Genomic DNA, 22,402 nt, shown 5'->3' with positions numbered 1-22,402 from the left:
CATTGTTTTGTTAAACTAATATTTTGTTTAAAAAACACGTTAAAAACTTTAATGAGTAATTAACAATATTAATTATTTGGAAAAAATTATAAAAATAGGACCAATATTATTGTAGAAATTCAAGTATAAAGATTGAATTTTAATTTTAGGCCTAGTAGAGGGACCAAAAGTGATATAAGACCAATTTTTGTAAAATGCAAATAAAGAAAAGGAAATGTGTAGTGTTGTGCTCACTGTTAGGCACGACTAGTCGTGCCTACCGACAGCTCGATTGCTTCGGGTATCTTTAATCCGTATAAAATCCGTATTTTTATCCATATATTAATATAAATATTAAAAATAATATAATAATAATTTTTTAAAACAAAAAAAAATTAATAATAAAATAATAGGTTGTGCCTATCAAGTAGGCACGACCCCATCTGGCTGACAACCCATTTTGGTGTATAATTTTTTTTTTTTTATAATATTGAGGTAAAAAATCCAAGTATGTCAAAACAGGGTCCCTCCCCTATTTGACTTATTTTGACGCTTAGAGACCTAATTTTGATCCCAAATATCTTTGAAAACCTAGAATTTGATTAAAAATGTTTTAATTGATTTGAATTTGATTTTAATCAATAAGAATGTTTTGTAAATAATGATAAAAGCAAAACTTTGTGTTTGATATTGAATGAAAACTAATTCTAGTTGATTTGATTAATAACCTTGACTTGTTTTCAAGTAGTTCTAAAGTGTTTGAATGTTGAACTTGTCTATTTTGAATTAAATAGTTTGTTTAATATGACAAATGCTTGATGTTTGAGTTGAGTTTAAAAGAAAAGTTAACCCTAATTGTTTTGACAATGAATATAGTATTTTTCATTCAGACCCAACGATGGGATCAGTGTAGAGTACTACATGACCAGATGTGATTAAAAGGTTTGGATGTGATTTTACTTTAAATTGAAGGAGGCCTTGGATGTACCAGGATTTGACATGAATTTGCCTTGGGCAGGTTTCATTGGGATTTGATAGTAGTTACATGGCTTCCAAGCTGGGTGAGCTCTTGGGTGGGTGAATCCTTTTGTTGGGATAGTTATTTTTGCAATCCGCTTTTGATTGAGGTAAAGATAATTTTCAGGAGAAGGTGATTTGAATATGCTAAAAATCCTTTTTCATGGACTGCAATGAAAAACACTTATATTTATTTAATATATTGTATTACAACAAAATCTTCAGATACAATGAAAGAATTTGTATGTTAAAATTAAAATGGCATAGATTTAATATATGAATAAAAGCATGACCTTAAACATTACAGAGATGGAAACCATAAATTCTAACGTCTTTGGAAATTAAAGACCTTAATGGACACAGTAAAGATGGATGCAAACAAAACAGTGAAACCAAGAATTACGGCAACGACAACTCCCAGGAATTCATGTCTGAAACCATATCGACTTCTCAAATATTGTTCCACTGTTTGACCAATGAAGTCTCCATCTTCTAGGGGTGTTTCCACGTCTCCAAATTGTGAAACAAACAATCCGTACAAGGTCCATGCTACTGGACAAACCCAATAGTACCATCGCCACCATACAGGCATGCTCTGCAAAATTCAACAGGTTAAACTTTTAAAAAATCTATATGAACTTGAAAATTGGAGAATCACATGATGAAAAGAGAAAAAAAAAAAGAAAAAAGCTTACCGGTCGTGGGATGATGAACCCTGAAAAGAGGTTCCATAGTCCGTAGAATGCAGCAGAAACAATCGATGCAATGTGGTAGTTTGGCGTAACAGCAACAGCCATCATGCCATAGAAGGTGAAGTATAATAAGGTAAAGTACATGAAGAAGAGATACCAAAAGAACTTTGCAGCAGTCCATTCGAATCCAATCATTGCATATACTAAGATGCCATACGAAGCAGCTTGAATAAAAATGTAAGGCATCTCAATAATAACCTGCAATTTACAAAAATGGAAGCTTGTGTAACTTTCTTAACTGTTTCGAAACTTTTACAAGTTTTCCAAATTACGGAAATTTACCTGCGAAATGGCATATGGCATGGCAGAATACATTCCAGCAGCTCTTTCTCGATAAAAGACCGTTCTTTCAACAGCAACAACAGGCTGCACAGATGAAGCATTTTGGATACCAAGGAAAAGAACAGCAGCATACATTGAACCCATAGCATTGGTCAGATCTTGTCCTTTATTCCTGTAATTCCAGAATGTGACAGTTAGATATATCAAGATGATCGAAACCAACATTGAAGCATCTACTTTTGTGGTTTTGACTTGTAGCTTACATTTTCGAGCCAAGGTCCCAGAACATTGTCCCAAACACCAATGCTATTACAGTTGTAAAAAGAAATCGAACAGCGGTATATGGCGGGTTGCGCCAATATGACCAGTGTTGCTTCCATAAGCATGCTGCACACTGAATCAAGAATGACTGAGAGTACTGAGTTGGAAAATAGAGTTCCTTTGATCCAGCAGCAGGCTTGCTTAAATCTTCAATAAGAGCTTTGTTTCTCCTGAACAATGATATACATTAGTATCAAATTTGAGTTAGCTATCTCAGATGTCGATCTCGTGCTGAATTAAAGTAATTAGTTGAATCATCGTATAAATTTTTGTTGCAAGGTCAAGTATGAGTATCTTATCATTACCTGTGTAGATCTGAGTTTTTGTAGATATCGGCGAAATCAACACCTAAAGCTAATTCTTGTGCTGTTGTGGTAACTTCTAACATCCAAGTCGCTGGATTGTATCCTTCTTTAATTTTGCTAACTCCTTGAATTCCCTATAGAAAGATGAATACTATAGTGTTAGATGAATAAATTATATTAAACCATGCAATTTAAGGTCCTTCATTTCATCTTACCTCAAAATACTCAATAAGATGTTTAGAATGGTGTCCTAATGGCCCGACATATATTTCCTCTCCTCCTCGCTTCATAAGGAATAACTGCAATTGCATGTTCTATTTAGATATAAACTCATACAAAGAACCAACAAAAGCACAATAAATTCTTTTTGAATTGAATTTCAAGTCCCTTACCTCATCAAATGCTTCAAATATGTCAATACTTGGCTGATGGATAGTACACACAACTGTTCTTCCAGTGTCTACTGTGTTCCTAACTGTTCTCATAACAATTGCTGCAGCTCTCGCATCAAGCCCTGAAGTTGGCTCATCCATGAAAATGATCGAAGGGTTTGCTACAAGCTCTACTGCAATCGTAAGCCTTTTTCGTTGCTCAGTTGATAAACCATTTACACCAGGTAAACCAACCAGTGCTTGCCTTAACGGATTCAATTCCACGAGTTCCATGACTTCCTCGATGAACATCTATAAAAGTATTAAATTAAGCCATACCAAAATGATCATTTGGAAAAATGGGTTATTTTGTGGGACTCTATCAGTAGGCAATGAAGGGGTGTCAAAACTAAAAACTTATTGACTTCAATTAGTCCTCGGAGTTTGAGATCGAATTGTGTTTATTGGATTATCTTAGTAAAAACCTCTAAACATATATCAAAGAAGATTTAGAGACATGAAATAGCTTAAAGTTTCATGAATGCCAACCTTTCTGGTTTCAGCTTTAACGTCAGCAGATAATCGAAGCCAAGCAGAATACAGCAAAGACTCATACACGGTGACATGAGGAGAGTGAATATCATTTTGTTCACAGTATCCAGATATTCGAGCAAATGTTTCTTGTTTCTTCTGGAAACCAGAAACTGTGATGTTCCCATCTATATAACCACCTGTTTTTCTACCAGCAAGCACATCCATAAGAGTAGTTTTACCCGCACCACTAACACCCATTAAAGCTGTAAGAACGCCTGGTCTAAAAGCCCCACTAACACCCTTCAGTAGCACCAATCTATCTTCAGTAATACCTTGTTGTTTCATTTCCTGAAATGTTCCAAATGAATCGAACAAACTTTTATATCTGTGGACCACATTAACAACAAATAGAATATAATCCAAACGTTGAACATATATGGAATTTATACATGGAACCTTAAGTTACCTGTGGCATATCAACAGAATAAACAACGTTATCAAATGTGAGGCAATGTGGCTCAAATGGAAGAACCATTCCCTTTTTCTTGATAGCAATGGCCCCGACAGTTGCCTCTGTCACAGACGAGGACTTCGATGAGATGCTTCTTTGAACCTCCTCTTGAATCTCTGCATATCAAATGGATTAGTATTCTAAATAATGCCATGTAAACAAAAACCCTAAAAGAAATATAGGCGAGCTATAATACCTAAGTTAGTTACACGATTTGAGCTGCTTTCATTGTTTGTTAACTGAATGCTTCCACCAATTCCATTGGTTTGTTCATTGCTTTCCGTTTGTTCTGATATTACGGCCCTTGAACTCCCAAATGCTGCATAATTATTTGACAAAATGTAAAAGATTAGCTCTCCATTATGAAGAGGATTAAGTTTTAAATAAACAAAGCTATACTCACGTTTTAGATAGGTAAGAGCCACAGTGAAAAAAAAGTTCAACAATATTACGAAACCAGCCAATCCTCCTGCTCCTATCCAATACCATTTTGGTTCATGGAAGAAATCCCTGGACTTCAAAACTTCGATTCCTGCTGGTTCTGTTGAACCCGGAAGAGACTTCAATACAAAAGAAGCTATAATCAGATGATTGCTCTGAGATCAAAGCAAAACTATAAACATTGCAAATTTAAAGTATTACATGACTCCACTGGTTCCCACGGAACTCATTAACCATCAATGCGGATTGTCCATACATCAGAGGAGAAATCCAGTAACCCCATATCCACCAACTCTTTATGTCATCTATGACATTAACAAAAGAAAATGGATTAGAGAAAAAAAGTTAAGTTTGATGTCTAGTGATTTGTCTAAGACTTATCATACCTCGTGCCAAGATAAAGCCACTCAATGCAAAAAGTATGAGCAAAGCAAATGAGCCAAAAGTATTAGCAACAATCATGTTTCTAGCAGATGCTGCGATGAAGCGAAACAACCCCGAAGACATCTGGTTAACGAGAAGGAGTATGAAGTATTGCCTAAATAGCCTGCATTAGACAAGTTGCTTACACATCAATTTTGGATCAAGATTTAATAAGCTACTATATAAATATGTGCACTACTACTTAAGGTTTCATTTGAAACTTTTATTGCCTTTTCATTTGTTTACCTTTCAACATTCGGATCAAATCCGATGACATAATAGGTAAGAAATACCCATATAGCAACTTCTACAAATGTGATTGGAATCTTGAGTATCCATCTTGGTAAAGCATATGTCCATGCAGGAAAGAATAAGAGGTCTCTTTGCTTGAAAAAGACAGGAAGCTTAGCAATGGTCATAGAAATCTCAGGCATTCCATTAAACATGACCATAATCAAGCCAAAAAAAATTGCCCCCATATAGATTCCTCCGTCAACAGTTGAATCTCGGTTCATCTCAGTCCTCAAAAAGAGAGTCATAGAAACTATTGCCATAAATGAAAGCTAGTACAGAAAGAAAAAACAAAAAGGAAGTTAGTCGTTGTCATGTAATATAAACCATAACAATTACAGTGCTAGAATTAATTGTCCTTAGCACTCACCTGCATAAATATGAAGATATAGACAAAAGAATTTCTCTTCATCAACAGAAACTCCCTTAAGATGTTAGCTTTCAGCAACTCCCACTTTCCAACACCATATTTTTTGGTTGTCAAAGCAGCGGGGTGACTCTTTGCTTTCTCAAATGGAGTTCGAAGTTCATCTTCAAGTTGCAATCCAACATGGAAAGATTGGAATGCCTCAGCAAACTCATCGGCCGTGACAAACCTGTAAGGTTGATCTCTACGTGCCCAATATTGCATTTGATCTTTCCTTGACGTAACCTACAATGAAGAAAGTCAGGTAATGTGATAGAAGATGAACTTTGTCCGAATAAAAGAAAGAAAGAAAACCAATGTCGAGACATACTTCTTGCAGGAAGTCCGCAACGCCTTTTCTTTCAGGACATCTGAAGCCCATAGATTCGAAAAAACTCAGAACGTGTTCACGAGGACCCTGATATACTATCCGACCATCGGAAAGGAGAATAATGTCATCGAAAAGGTCATAAGTCTCTGGAGCTGGTTGAAGAAGAGAAATGACTGCAGTTCCATTAAGGATATGAACAGTTTGCTTGAGGGAGTTTACAATCTGGAAAGTTGTAGAGCTGTCCAGACCAGTAGATATCTCATCCATAAAGAGTGCCTTTGCTGGTCCAACCAGCATTTCACCTAATTGCATTGACAGAAATGGATTTCATGATAAAAAATTGAGCCTACTTTGGTAATGGAAAAAATGGTTTAACTGATTTTATCAATTACCTGTTGTGACACGCTTCTTTTGTCCACCAGATATACCCCTTAACATTTCATCTCCTACCATAGTGTCTGCACATACTTCCAGTCCTAAAACCTAAAAATTTCATGCCAAATGAGTTCAGTAAGTATATATATTTATCTTAGTACTTGGATATCTTTTAGATTCCTTTAACATTACCTTTAGAATGTAATCTGTGATAACATTTACTTCCTGACCTTCAGTTGCTGCTGCCTAATATTTTAAAGGTGAAATGAATCAACAACACAAGTTTAATTCTTTCTACAATTCAAACATAAAAATAATATTCATTACTTCTTACCTTCATGAAGACATCAATATCGGGATCAGGTTTAATATTTGCTTGTTTCTCTCTTCTTGACAATTCTGCCAACATATCTGTAAACATCCAAAACAATAAAATTTCATGCTTTGTAGTATAAAAAATGTCAAATAATAAATCAAACAAAACAAACCATAACGATCTCCAACCCCTTGGCATCTTGCAGAAAAGGCCAAAGTTTCCCTCACTGTCATTTCTCCTATATGAAGATCATATTGACTGATATAGGCAGCTGTTCTTTGGGGCACAAATTCATTCATCTCATGCCCATTGTATGTTACTGTCCCAGAACACTGACAGAGAATTTTACTTGATAATTAGAAATAAAATCAAAGACAACATCCAATGCATTGAACCAAAGTGAACTTTTGTAGAGCACCTTGAGAGCACTATCAAGCTTTCCGGCTAAAGCCAACAAGAGAGTGGTTTTCCCAGAACTTGGAGGACCCAAAAGCAATGTCATCCTGAAGAAATAAAACTTGATTAATCTCAAGATACCCAAAATTTAAATTTAATAGTAAAAATTAAATCTTCATGTTACCTGCCAGGTTTAATGATTCCACTGACGTCTTTGAGGATTGTCAGCTTTTTCTTTCTACTAGAAAGAATTCCCATCTCAACCAATAAGCTCTTTAATCACAATACAAATTGAAATGTCAGGAAACAAACATTAAGGTAATGTGTTTCAGTTAATTTTGATCAATATTTGCTTGTAATAATATTTTATTATTTTAAAATTAACTTTTAATGTTTTATAATTACTTTTAAAATTAAACTATAATTATTAAATTAATTCATTAAATCTAATTAATAATTATAAAATTTATATTTGCATATAAATATATTTATATATATGTATTTTAGATATATTTGCATGCATATATATAAATAATATGTAATCTATTAAGAAATTAAAATAGACTATTTATATGTAAAAGAAATTCAAAATGGTATACCAAAACACACCACCAATAGTATTATAGGATATACAATACTTAATTAATACCTTGTGTTTAGAACACGAGAAAAATCTTCTTCTTTTTTATTTATTTATGAATATTGGATTTTAAATTTTTAAATTTTGAAATGAATTTTAAAATTCGCTCTAAATTTTCTTAATTTTGAAATTAAAAACCAAATATAATTTTTATGCCAAAATCTTGAATTCCAAACATATCATAAATGGGAAAAACGTAAATGACCATTTTCCATCCAAGTTGGAACCTACCTCAAATATGTTAGTGACGAAATTAATAACTGTAGGCAAAGCATTGCTTCCTACGTAAGCTTGAGCATCAATATTTAGATGTTGGAATCTGACTTCAATAGTGGGAACTTCGATGCCAACCCTGAGGAATTCCATTGCAAAACATTGGCATCATGTTTAGTTGAATGTAAATTTGTCATTGTAAACATATTTATTGTATATTCTTTAATCACCATTTAATCAACTAAACAAATGTAATACAGTTAGTAATACACATTTTATCCTATTTTATTTTCATAGAATTTTCATTTAATTCTCTCTTTATTTATTATTCAAAAGTCAAAATTTGACTAATTAATTAAGGATGTTGATTATCTTTTAAGATCGTAGAATTCATTCATAATTATATTTACATGATAGTTTAAATAAGTGGGTGTGAATATATAATCTTGAAAATCTATTTTATAAAAAAAAACCTTAATTTCATACCTTTGGATACGATTCTTGAGCTTGAGTAAGAACTTCTCATTATCTTCCTCAGCAACTTTGACCAACCTCTCAAGCAAAGCCTTCCTCTCTTGCCATCCAATATCGAAAACATCGATTTCATTGGCACCACCTTGAGAGCTTGCCAATATACCTTTCCTTAAACGAGCAACAGTGGGTAGTTTCTCAAGTGCAGCCCACTTTAAAGCTTCTTCATCATCTTCATCTCGAGAAGATCTTGAGAAAACTTCGATGCCATTGTTTCTCCATATCGAAGAACTACCAGACCGTATACTTCTCCTTAAACTAGTACTCGCTTTATAAATATCACCCCCCTCCATTACCCAAAACAATATCTCTCGGAGCTCGAAATCAAAGAATAAAAAACGAATGAATAATAATTATATTTAGGGATTTGTTTCTGGTATGAAGTTAAAGGGAGTGTTTGATATTTGGCATATATATAAGGATTACGGGCGACTACAACGCATGGCTGCTGGCGGCCCCTTATTTCTCTTTCAAATGTCAAACTTCAAAATTTTCCAGGTTCTTTCTTTCGCATGGATTGAATTATGGAATATTTTTTGTTTTTCCTTTTCTTTTTAACTGTTAATATGTAATTTTTCCCCGAAATTTGTTTAAAACTCTCTAATTGGTTTCTAAATTTTTTTTTTACTTAATCGGTACTTAAACTTGTATTCTGCCACCTGTGTTGTTGGTACTTCCGCATTAACACTCTTAATTTGTGTCAATGTGGCACTTATGGTAACATTAATAAAAGTTATAAAGTATGCATAATATAATTAAAATGTAAACATTATATTAAGATAAAGTTTTGGTTAAGTGGTAAAGCTAATATTTTGTCAATATAATTAGTGTAGTTTTAGTTTTTCATTGACTTTTTTTAACAAATAAAAAAATTAAAGTATCGTAAAATAAAATAACTTATTTTACTTACAAAAGAATATTTTATAATTTCTCTAATCGAATTAGTATTTTGTTAACTTGTGACACTAACTCAATAGATACTTAAATAATCATATAGATTATTTTTAATATTATTAAAAAACATAAATTACAAAATAATCATAATAATACTAGTCCTTAATATAAGACTTTTCAACTCATCTGTGAAAGAGAAAATCCATAAGACTCCCATGCCACTTTTCTTTTTCTTTGAAATTGAATGGCTTCTAGATAAATCCTTAATTTAAGACTTTTTCAACTCATCTTTATGTGAAAGTGGAAATCCAAGAGACTCCCATGCCACTTTTAATCTATATCAATAATATATATATATTTACAAATTTGAAAACAAAAATCAACTGCAGAAAATATCTTTTATTTTCTATTATATTATTATATTTTCTATTTAAAAATAATTATAATATTCAATTTAAAATTATTAATTAAAAATAAAATAAAATAGAAATTATGATAATTATATATTTAAAATAATTATAGTTTAATAGAAGTTTCTTTGATAAGTGGTTTTGCTAGAATAGGCAACAATGAAATCACTATTTTAGCAAATGACGTACGTGGAGAAGGGTAGTGACATTGATCCACAAGAAGCTCAGCAAGCTCTTGAAAAAACGGAAGCTAACTTGAGGAAAGTTGAAGGCAATAGAGGCAAACAATTGACTCAAATCTAGCTCTTAGAAAGGCTAGGACACGAGTCGAGGCTATCAACGCGATTTCGTAACAAGTTGGTTAATCGAAAGAATTTCCGTAGAAATAGAACTTCCGTTTATATATCCCATTTTGATTCTGTCGATTAAATAGAATCAAATACAATCAAAAGTGGCGAATCAGATTTTGATCTAACAAAAAAAATTGAAAACGGAAATAGAATAGGATGAAAAAGATAGAAAATCAATAAAAGAAGGTAGGTAGAAAAACTTGTTAGACATTGGTATCAATAAACCCTAAACCCTAAACCTATTATTGGATTTAAACCAATGACTCTCGCCGTATGAAAGCAATACTCTAATCGTTGAATTAAATAGGTCATTTATTATCATAAGTGTCGAAACCATTTTTAAGGTTTTGAAAAAATATGGATCGTCTTTTAAAAAACGAAAGTTTGGAGTCGCCACCAATCCTTTTTGTTTAGGTGTGATCGGGTCATCCTGTGATCGATCATTTTAATAAAGCATTTTGGCTTATTAAAACAACGTTTTTGGTCTACGAAAAATTAGAAAACGAATTCGGGAGTCAGTTACGCGCGAGGAAGGATTAGCACCTTTGCAACACCCAAAATTGGTACCGTATTGATAGTTAACGTCCTAATGTTGAAAATTTGAAAAAAAATTTAAAACACAATTCCTTCAAAAATGTTTAGATATCTTGAACTGGATATTGAGATTCTCTCGCTCAGAATGAATAAAATATCACATCCAGCACGATAGGATACAACATTTCGAACCCTCGATACAAGATCATCTCATGATTTCCAAAACTCATGCATTTGAAATTTCAAAAGGATATTTGGCTAGTTGGTCAAACGATAAATCGAAACCCAGCACAATTGGGCACGATTTCTTGAATTTCCAAACACGAAATATTGCCTTTTTCCGAAAACTTTTGAATAATAATATCAAGTGCAAGAGGTGTATTTTTTTACTTTGAAACCATGATATGCGAATGCAATTGCCACGTAAACAAGATCGAATGCACTAATAACACAATTTGTGATGGTCACCTAATATACATTATTTACAAACTAACATGATAATCAAACGACAAATGAATTAGAAGACATATATAACAAATTAAAAACAAAGCAAATCGAATAGAGTGTAAAAATAATTTGAAAATGATAATAAATGAGTTCAAAATAATAATGTGAGAAAAGAATCGAAAATCAATAATATACAAAATGATTTTTAAAAAAAAATATATATGACAAAATCTAGAATAAGTAATGTATATACATATATAAAAAGAAGAATAAATCATATGAAGAAAAGTTCAAAATAAACAATAAATACATTTAAAATAAATAATTTGTATAAGAGTTGAAAATAGATATTATGTAAAAGTCTGAAATAAATCAATAAAATAGAAATTTGTAAAAAAATGAAAATAAAATGAATAAATAAATACAAAAGGGAAAAAATATAATATAATAATAACAATAATAAAAGTTTTAAAATCATATAAGAGGATATAAATAGATGAATAACAACACGATATAAATAAATAAATAAAATGTTAATAACAAGAGTAAAAAACATATATAAGAAAAATAATAATGAAAATAATATTAGTATATAAATAGAAATAGAAATATAATAAAAGTAGAAATATAAATTGATAAATAAAAATTAGATAAATAATAATATTAGAATAAAAAATAAATATAAATAGCAACATAATAATAATAGCAATAATATATTAAATTAGTTAGTTTGATAATAAAATAGTGGAAATAAAAAAAGGATTAAATCGAACCTTAAAGTAAAATTTTGGGGCAAATCAAATATAAATAAAAGGAAATGGACCAATTTGAACGTGCGAATAACAAGGAGGGACCAAAAGGGAAATAATTCCCACCCTCCAAAACGCACAGCTTCAAGGAAGACAAAAATGTAGTCAAAACATATTTTAGGGCCAAAATTAAGAATAATGAAAACTTAATTGCAAAACAATAAAAAAACGGAAGGGCTAAAAGCAATTGGACGAATTTAGAAAAGCAAAGAAATTAAAATGAAATGGACAAAATTCCCACGTAGTTGAAAGAGAAAAGAAAATAAGTCAATTCCAATGGAAATAGGAAAAGAGAGAATAATCCAATTCCAAATTGAAGTAGGAATATCAAAAGTAATCGATCCCCTTTCAAAGAATAAAATACACGTATTTATATACATGAGGTTTATTAAAAATAGCCTAACTAATTTAATAATAAAATAAAGTAAAATAAAATAAAAAAAATAATATATAAATAAATAAAACAAAAATAAAAAACATATCTTCCTATTTTTAGCCTTTTACCAAGTCAACAAATTTTGATAACTCCTTGGTTTTCTCCATCTTTTTGATTTGGCCACAATTTAATGATTGTCTTTCGATTTGGCGCTTTTTGACTGTTTTCGACCGATTGCCCCCTTGGGCTTCGGTTATTATTTTTTGGGGCCCAGGTCAAAATTAGCCTATTACAGCTACCCCTCTTTGCTTATTGTCGTGTAACAAGAATGGAGCAAAGACTATAAAATGGCCAATTTTACCTGGGCCTGCTGAGTCTCAACGCTTCTTTTCTTTCTCTTCAAGTAACCTCGCTTTAACCCACTGCATCTTTAGGGGTATAAAAATTTTCGTTTCGATCTGCTCCACCACTGCTTAGGGAGATATGATCTGTAATCTTTAGCCTGCTCCACTGCTGCTTAAGGAGATAAGGCTCACCGACTTTGATCTGCTCCACTATTGCTTAGGGAGATAAGATTTGCAATCTTTAGTCTATTTCCCTACTGCTTAAGGGGACAAGGCTTGCTGTCTTCAATCTGCTCTACTATTGTTTAGGGATAAGATCTGTATTCTCTAGCCTGTTACCCTATTGCTTAGGGGGTTAAGGCTTGTTGTCTTCGATCTGCTCCACTACTGTTTAGGGGAGATCTGTATTCTCCAGCCTGTTACCCTACTGCTTAGGGGGTTAAGGCTTGCTGTCTTCGATCTGCTCCACTACTATTTAAGGAAGATCTATATTCTCCAACCTGTTACCCTACTGCTTAGGGGGTTAAAGCTTGCTGTCCTCGATCTGCTCCACTATTGTTTAGGGGAGATCTGTATTTTCCAGCCTGTTACCCTACTGCTTAGGGGGTTAAGGCTTGCTGTTTTCGATCTGCTCTACTACTGTTTAGGGGAGATCTGTATTTTCTTGCCTGTTACCCTACTGCTTAGGGGGTTAAGGCTTGGGAATTCACTGATGCCACTGCACTGTCCTCTGAGGAACATGATTTGTAAAATCAGTTTCATGTATCTAGCTTATGCCAAAATAATTAGGATGCTATGATCGAGATGAATCAAATGCTCCTAACTGGATGTGATGCTTATGTCAAATAATTAGGATGCTATGATCGAGATGAATCAAATGCTCCTAACTGGATGTGATGCTTATGTCAAATAATTAGAATGCTATAATCGAAATGAAATCAAATGCTCCTAACTAGATGTGTTATTATATGAATACAGAAATGTCATGAGAATGATTCATTTTTAAAATCTTAAAGTGTCATCACTCGTTATTCATCAGAGTTTTATCACTGTCGTATTATGCTGCCTTCCTGCTCGACTAGCATTTCTAACAGAAACAACCCATTTACTCAACTAGCTTGCCCCACTGTAGTTTCAAAGTCTCTTCTACTGTACCTTCTATGACATAAAGTTTATACTTCCCACTGCAACTTCAGGGGAGTAATCATTTGATTTTTTCTATCCATCCTGCTGCAACTTAGAGGTATAGGATTTGCATCATCTTCAATCAATTTTATCTGTTACACCATTCCCTGGGTGTAATGAACAGATGTATATGCCTGATATCTGTATGAATACAGAATACCATTTTCTTTTTCTCGAGAATAATCCTTTACTCGTTCTTTTTCGGGATTATAACACCAATTTAATTTCCTTTTTGCTCAACAATGTCTTTGACAGAAAACCTAAGGAGATAATTTCAATTTGGGCTTAAATATTTCCAACCCTTAAGCTTGGTGAGTTTTAAACAATAGTCCCGTTTCAAGTTCCTGTATTATTTAGAAACTTCCAGAGTAATATGCGAAACTCCTTTTATAAAAGTATTATTAGTCCACTAATTATTACTTCAATGCAAAATGCTTGAAAAAGATCATAACAACGTACCAGAAACATAGCTCGAAGTAAGTAAGTTAACTAATGATGGCAAAATGCAATTAAGAATGAAATTTATTGGGATGTATCTTGAAAAGAATAAGATAATCAAAGATATCAAATCCAAAAATGGGTAAAATTCAAAACTAGGTGCCCCAAATATCGCAGCTTGAGCTTATTTGTAGCAACTTCTTGAGGACCACTTTGAGCTCAATCTGTGTTTAGGGGATCCGGAGCACTTTGTCGATGCCCCCAGACATAGCATACTTCTTTATTGTTAATTTAGGCATAGCAAGACCACTGTATGCCTTACTTTGGTCCAAATTTAAGCCGCCTTTTTTGGGTTTTCAACTCAAATCCCCTTTGGTCTCAAGGCGCCCTTTGGGGGTTTTCGCCTTAGCCTCTTTTGTTTCTTTTTCTTTTCTTTTTTGTGTTTTTCTTTTTTTTTTGAAACTGCTAACTGTAACTAAATCTGAATTTATCGGATTGGGCAGGTTCCTGCCATCCGTCACGGTCAATATCAATGCTCCTCTAGGAAAGGCTTTCTTTACTACATAAGGTTCTTCCCAATTTGGGATCCACTTTCCTTTAAAGTCTTTTTGTATAGAAATCTTCAATGCTAGGTCCCCATCGTGGAATTCTCTAGGACGAACCTTTCTATCGAAAGCTCGCATCATTTATTTTTGGTATGTTTTGACCATGACGGGTAACTTTTAACCTCTTCTCTTCAATCAAGTTCATTGAATCCTTCTGCTTCATCCAATTCTTGACTCAATCAAAGATTGGAGAGAAGAAATCTCAATTTCAATACCGTTTTTATCTCATAAACCAATGAGCAATGTGTTACCCAACGAGTCCTGATCAACGTTCGATAAGCATAAAGGGTAAATTGTAACTTCTTTATACCAATATTTACAAGTCTCGGTCGCCTTTCACTATGACTTTTGTTTTTTTTTGGGAGGGATTTGATGACTTTGTGACATTGGCATATAAAGTGACCTTCACCCTTCTCATGAAGTAATCAACGACTGCCAAGATGAGTTGATATTTATTAGTCGAGAATATATAACCTGATAACATCCATGCCCCACATAGAGAAAGTATGTAAAGAAATAAATTTTGTCTCCCTAAATGCAGCCCAACTGATACAATCCCCTTCCATGGTGGATCAATAATGCCCAAACCTCATGATTAGTGTGGCTACAGTGAAACCATTACCATATGTCCTTCTGACACCCGTATAGACATTTTTCCATCCACAGGTCCTAGTATCCCAGGTATATCTTGACATGATTATGCGAAAACATCTTTGAATTCATGGAATATACCCAATGATAATTCGCATTGTCTTTGTGGTAATGCAGGCACCGATCTTTACCTCTTGCTTATAATGTCCACTGACCCTTTGTAAAGTAGAATCTATTTTTCATCTTTTTCTACCATCCCTAACAAATAAGGAGATAAGCTACAATCTCTGTCATCTTCAAAGTCCTGAGATCCGCTTAAACACATATCTCACACCAAGAGGGAGTCAGTTACAACGTTGCTCCTGCCGTTGATATTTGGGGACCTATTGCAGGTACAAAGGCATACTTCCAAAGAATAAATTATTCTAAGGATGATTATTTGTATGATATAATCATGAATGAAGCATATTAAAAGACAATCAAAAGAATATATCAAGAGTGAAAGAATATCTACTCAAAAGGATGCATTTTGAGTGAAATAAAGATTTTGAACACAAGCCTATTTCACAAAAGGATTCTTATTGCCCCTAGGCTTAAAGCAATAAGCGCGTTTTGAACATTACTCTAGATCAGCTCTAAAATATAGGGATCTCTTCCACAGTCCCATTATTCAAAACATCCCCAAGTACATAAGGGTTTGGAAACTTTTATTCCCTGATTCCCTCTTCGGATATGTCATTCATATTTTTCAATATTCTTTCTAGGCTTTTGAACTGTTCAAGGCATCGCGACTTTTTTTTACCCACTTCCAAATATCGCATTTACTTCATTGTCAGCACGATTAGGTTCTAAGGAATCATCGAACTTCACAGTTCCCATTTCAATGAACCTTTCGACCAACCTTTTAAAGGTAGTGCAATTTTCAATTGAGTGTCCCGTTATTCCCGCGTGGTACTCGCATTGAGCATTCTCATTATACCATTTTAGAAACGGAGGTTGCACTGGTTCCGAGTAGAGCGAAGACATCACATGCACATCAAAAAAATTCTGATACAATTTCTTATATAACATCGGGATAGGCGTAAACTTTGGCCTCAAGTTGAGTTCCTGCCTTGAAGAGCCTTGATAACTAGTGGTGACAACCATTAGTTGGCTTACATTGACCAATTTAGAAGGCATGCTCACGATATTTACTTCATTTTCCTTGTTTCTCAGGATTGACCTTTTGGCTCTTTCTTCTGTATCTATCTTCCCACTTTTTACCACATTTTTAATCATCTCACCGGACATTACTATATTTGAAAAGCTCAGAGTAGCACTTCCCAACATATGGTTAATGAACGGGGCTTTCAGAGTATTGATGAAAAGCATCATGGTCTCTTTTTCCAGAAGAGGCGGCTGGACTTGTGTTGCTACTCTTCTCTATCTTTGGGCATATTGCCTGAAGCTCTCATTTTGTTTCTTTTCCATATTCTGTAAAGTGATCCTATCAGGAGTTATATCCGTCACATGACTATACTGTTTCACGAAAGCTTGTGCTAGATCCTTTCATGAATTGATCTGGGTACGGCTCAACTGGTTGTACCATTTGGATCCTGCCCCGACTAGACTTTCTTAGAAACAGTGAATCAATAATTGGTCATTATTGACATAGCCTGCCATTCGTCTGCAGAACATGGTGATGTGAGCTTTGGGACAGCTAGTCCCGTTGTACTTCTCAAACTCTGGAGTTTTGAATTTAGGGGTAAGCACTAAGTCTGGTACTAAACTCAAATCTTTAGCATCAATTCACAATAATAGTCAACACTTTCCATCACTTTGAAATTTTCCTCTAACCACTTGCATCGATATTCTAATTGTTTCGAGAGCTCCACCCTTTTCTTTTCTGTTTCTTCATCGAGATCGAAAACAATAGGATTAATTGAATTATTCCTCGGGTTAGAGCCTGAGCTGTCTTGGTAATTCATAGGCGTTGAATCATCGGCCTGAAACTGTTGGGGCCTGATCGTAGCAGATGGCCCTCGTGTATACACCTCAGGTTGTGTCTGAACATTTGTCAAGGTAAAACCTGCAGGGTAGAGAAGCTCCTTATTGTCCTCTCTAGCATTGGTCATGGAACTTTTCCTTTTTTCTAGCCCCTTAGTCAGCAGTTGGGACAACTGATTCATCATATTCCTTTGAGACTCTAGCACTTGGTCTCTCATATCTTGCCGTACCCTCGCCAGTTTCTTCTATATTTGCCTTTGTAACTGGTCTTGCATCTCTCTTTGAAGTTGTTTAAGTCTTTCCAATCTTTGGGCCATATCTTTTGTCTTAGCACGGTTATCGTAATGATACTTGGTTGGTAAGTTTTTATAGGTTTCCAGATTAACTGAAATGATTTCAATTAATTAAGGTTATTTTGTGAAATTTATGCACATGATGCAATGATGCAATGTAATGTAAATGCATGGAATGAATGCAAAAGAAAGAAAAACGTTGATTCTGAATTCAATTCCATTAAATTTTTTTTCTAGAAAATAAATTCCTTTACATAAAACGAATTACATATGCGGCCTTGCCATCATATTCCCAGGCGAGGACACCGATCTCTTTTCTTCGTAAAAGTCAAATCTCACATGCTCCCAATAAATGCTTCCATTTAGCTCCTTTTGCTTGATCTGGGCCACGACTTATTATACTTGCGATGTTGATTAGCTCCTTTAAGAAAGTTAGGACACGATGGCTCACGAAAAATCTCTATCGGCTTGAATTCTCGGGCAAAGTCTTGTTTTCTACCGCAAACTATCAGCTTTCTTTAGTTGTGTTTACTTGGACCATATTTAGACAACCGTATTATAATCCACTTTATCAAGAAATCTGTTTTCTTATGACAAACTATTCTATTTAGCAATCAAATATGAATCAACACCTCCTTTCTATGATGATGTAATGCATTGCAGTCATAAACGAAACAAAACACGTTAGTACAGGAGAAAGAACAATATAGAACACCTATTCGGGTGACCGCTAGTATTTGGCATGGCTCTACCTAGTGTAGGCTCTTAAGTCTTTCTATATGTGGTTTGGTTCTAAAGTAGAGGTACTCGAACTAGTAGATTCCTCGATCCTCACCCATTATAGGCTCATGTGGACCGAGTTCAGTTCAGGGGAATACTTTTCCCTATGGCTGCACGGAGGTGAAAACCTCACGAAGACATAGGTACGGATGTATCCTAGAAGTAGTCCACTAACCCATGCGGAGGTGAAAACCTCACGAAGGCAAAGTTTCTCACTCCCACTTAAAAGATGTGACCACAACGGTCATGCAATATGCAATACAAGAGTATTCTATGGGACTTGAACCAAAACGAATGCAGTAAAAGGATCGTATGTTAAAAATCAAATTTTAAATTTTTGACAAAAGGACAGAAAATAATCAATTTTACGACTTGACTCTCTTATTGGTCCCCAGTGTAGTCGCCAAGCTGTCGAAACCATTTTTAAGGTTTTGAAAAAATATGGATCGACTTTTAAAAAACGAAAGTTTAGAGTCATCACCAATCCTTTTTGTTTAGGTGTGATCGGATCACCCTGTGATCGATCATTTTAATAAATCATTTTGGCTTATTAAAACAATGTTTTTGGTCTACGAAAAACTAGAAAACAAATTCGGGAGTCAGTTATGCGCGAGGAAGGATTAGCACCCTCGCAACGCCCAAAATTGGTATCGTATTGATCAATTAACGTCCTAATGTTGAAAATTTGAAAAAAAATTTAAAACGCAATTCCTTCAAAAATATTTAGATATCTTGAACTGGATATTGAGAATCTCTCGCTCAGAATGAATAAAATATCATATCCAGCACGATAGGATACAACATTTCGAACCCTCTATACAAGATCATCTCATGATTTCCAAAACTCATGCATTTGAAATTTCAAAAGGATATTTGGCTATTTGGTCAAACGATAAATGTAACGCCCCAATTTTCGGGAATCCTGTGAATGTTGGCATAGGTTTAATTATGTTAGTGGGCCTCTAGAAAGCCTAAGCTTAAGATAGAACCCGACAATTTTAGTTAATTTTTGTTCCATAAGAAAAAGGGGGTGAAATTATGAAATAGGACCTATGTGAAAATGTTTGAAAATGCTATAGGCTAAATTGAAGTGGCCAAATAAATAGGAGTGCAAAATAGGAGGATTTGCATGACAAACCTCTCATTTTACATGAAGTGGCCAACCATCATGTTGTTGTAGACAAAATGTACACTTGATATCCATAATTTATGGTACAAATTGATACAAATTGATAATAGGTTAGGTAAATGTTCCATGATAATGGGTTAGGTAAATGTTTCATGATAATGGGTTAGGTAAATGTTTCATGATAAGAATATCATGTCTTTTGTATTAAAGAATTAAATGGATGAAATATGAAGTTTTATTAAAAGAAAAAGGGGTGAAAAGAACAAAGTTTTGTCCATCTTTGTTCATCATAGCTGAAAGTTAGAGAAGAGAAAGGAGAGGAGAAAGCTCTTGAGTATTCGGTCATTAGGAGGAGGAAAATTGAAGGTAAGTTCTTGGTACCTTGCTTCTTATTTTGAGGTTCATGAGTTCTTCTTGATTCTACCTTAACTCTTGAAGTATATTTTGATTTTTAGTTGTGTTGTAAGCATTTAGTCATGAATTAAAATGAAGGAAATGGTTGTTGTTTCATGTTCTTTTGATGAAAAATGGAAGATAGGTGAAGTTGAGCCAAACAAATGAACATGCATGTGCCTTAGATGCTAAAGGGAAAAATCGGCTAACATGTTGTGCTTTAAAATGATGAAATGGAGAGTATACTTAAGTAAAATCATAGATATGTGATGATTGATTGGTGATATACATGTTTAAATAACATGCATGCAAGGTATGTGTGAAAGAGTGATTTGGTAATAAATCTGCTTGGGACAGCAGCAGTAACGTGACTTTGGAAAATCACCATAAATTGTGGAAGAAGAATTAGAAACTGAATAAATTATGTAATTAAAGCTTAATGAGTCTAGTTTCAAATGAAATAAACTAGAACATATTTTGAATTCTGTACAATGAGAAATTTGATTCGTAATGAAGAGTGGTCAGATTAGTCAAACAGTGAAACATGGGAAACTTTGAGAAAATTCTGGTATTGATTGGCTAAACCAAAAATTCTGAAAATTTTATGGATAGAAGATATATGAGTCTATTTTCAGGGAAAATTAACGGCACTTGATTTGGAGTTTCGTACCTCTAGTTATAAATGATTTAGTGACTGTTGCTCAGAAAGACAGCTTGCAGTGAAATTATGATTATGTGGTAAACATTGACAAAAATTTGTTAATGAGTTGCTTATTGATTTCTTATAAGCTTACTATGATCTGTAGGTGTGGTTGGCCGAATATTGTAAGGGGTTAATACGTAGTTTGTATTTGAATAGTTAGATTAACGTGTTAGTAATCCAATTGTAGGCGGTTCGTGTGTGGATCTCACAAGATATCGTCGCAAACAGGTATGTAACTAACACCCTCTTTCTTAGTCTAGATCGGCAAAAGTCGAAAAGCCGAAATGCCGAAAATCGGTATTTTGTAGATTTGCGAGTGTGCGAATGCTCGTAAGGTAAATCGATTAATGTTTTTGGTAAGCTGCAAAATTTGGACTGCAAAGTGCATGATTTCTGTGCCCTCGATATTTTTGGGCTTAATGGGCCAAAATTGGAATGATGGGCCAACGGGCCCAATTCGGTAAGAACCCTCGGTACGTGATTCTGTTAGTACGTGAAAAGTAGGAATATGCATGAAAACCCTAAAATAGATAAATTACTGAAATACCTTTAAAAGTGGAAAATTTACGCTTTACCCTAGTAGATAAATTACCAAATACCCTAGGGTTAAATTGATCTAAATGCATGTTTGATTGTTGTTATTTATTGCATGCCATGTTGTTATTATCGATGCATGGACCTGGGATATTGACGGAGGAAGTCTTGAAAGTGGCTTGTCCACGTCTTGGAGGCTTTGCCTCAATTTATCGATAATCGAGCAAGCAAAGTGCAAGCTGTGGAGTGTTAAGGTGGGTGGGTTGAGCTATCCCCACATGGAGTGTATGGCTGGTACGGGTGGAGTGTAGTGGTTGGTGGGTTGAGTAGTCTCCCAAATGGGCTTGCATATGTTTCTTGATGTTGCATGTATTTTGAAATGGGCCTATGGGCCATACTGTTATCTGAATAAGGGCTAAGGCCCGGTTTATTGTAATCTGAAAGGGCTCGCCCAGTACCATCATTACTGAATGGGCTTAGGCCCAATGGGCTTGAGCTGACTTGGACTTTGAATGGGTTTTCCTTACACACCGAGTTTCCCCAAACTCACCCCTTTTATTTTCATCCACGCAGAAATCCCCAACCATAGTGGGCTTGGAGTCGTGAGGGAATTTGAGTGGCCACCCGCTCGAAAGTTTGATTTTCTTCCGTGAACTGGACATCCTTTTAATTACGTTTGAGGTTTTGGGCTTTTAAATGTAATAAGGCCGCTTATTTATTTTGATGGTTTTAATATGTATTACTAAGATAGGTATTACTTATTTTAACTGTTGAAACTGGATAGCTTTAGGCGTTTTCAAAAACAACAGTTGATTTCAAAATAACACGACAACAAGCAAAGCTTCCGCAATGAAAGTATTTTCCAAAATTAATCACTTTTCCTAAAATGACTTAATCAAATCGGTTTCCTAGAAATATCCATGACGTTAAGGTGTGGCAATGGCAGTATGCATGTCTAGGATTGGATCCGAAGGAGCTTGGTACTTAAGCGATCCGATGGACTCACCACCTCTTTTCCGGTTTCCTACGGTGCTGACTTCCATTCACTTTAACCCTTAATGAATTAATCTTTTGAACATTAAGTACGATTTTCTGGACTTAGAATGGATTTTTTTTTAACGTTTTTGATGTGGCATGCCGGATCCGGCCATAACTTCTGGGCCGGG

General features: G+C 34.3%; 1 protein-coding gene across 1 annotated transcript; it reads right to left on the bottom strand.

The window, feature by feature from the left end:
- Positions 1-1,153: 1,153 nt before the first annotated feature.
- On the bottom strand, positions 1,154-9,109 carry LOC108480685 (pleiotropic drug resistance protein 1-like). Its single transcript, XM_017783762.2, has 24 exons — positions 8,391-9,109; positions 7,923-8,043; positions 7,236-7,324; positions 7,074-7,158; positions 6,828-6,987; positions 6,674-6,750; positions 6,532-6,585; positions 6,357-6,447; positions 5,965-6,266; positions 5,598-5,879; positions 5,183-5,499; positions 4,900-5,060; positions 4,715-4,818; positions 4,476-4,632; positions 4,269-4,391; positions 4,028-4,188; positions 3,577-3,909; positions 3,049-3,339; positions 2,872-2,955; positions 2,657-2,790; positions 2,294-2,521; positions 2,031-2,202; positions 1,692-1,946; positions 1,154-1,591 (listed from the first exon to the last, which is right to left on the bottom strand). The coding sequence occupies exons 1-24, from the start codon at positions 8,726-8,728 to the stop codon at positions 1,322-1,324; spliced, it is 4,389 nt and encodes a 1,462-aa protein (XP_017639251.1). The 5' UTR covers positions 8,729-9,109; the 3' UTR covers positions 1,154-1,321.
- Positions 9,110-22,402: the final 13,293 nt, after the last annotated feature.

This window comes from Gossypium arboreum, chromosome 7, assembly GCF_025698485.1.
Source record: "Gossypium arboreum isolate Shixiya-1 chromosome 7, ASM2569848v2, whole genome shotgun sequence".
Lineage (NCBI taxonomy): Eukaryota > Viridiplantae > Streptophyta > Magnoliopsida > Malvales > Malvaceae > Gossypium > Gossypium arboreum.
The sequence above is the reverse complement of the archived record's forward strand: the minus strand, read 5'-3'. Positions and strand labels throughout refer to the sequence as shown.

Bases quoted from the DNA above. Each gene is read 5' to 3' on its own strand.
- LOC108480685 (XM_017783762.2), bottom strand. From the start codon at position 8,728: ATGGAGGGGGGTGATATTTATAAAGCGAGTACTAGTTTAAGGAGAAGT. The intron at 4,819-4,899 runs GTATGATAAGTC...TTAATGTCATAG, and splicing joins TGGCTTTATCTTGGCACGAG to ATGACATAAAGAGTTGGTGG. The intron at 2,956-3,048 runs GTAAGGGACTTG...ATGCAATTGCAG, and splicing joins TATTTGAAGCATTTGATGAG to TTATTCCTTATGAAGCGAGG.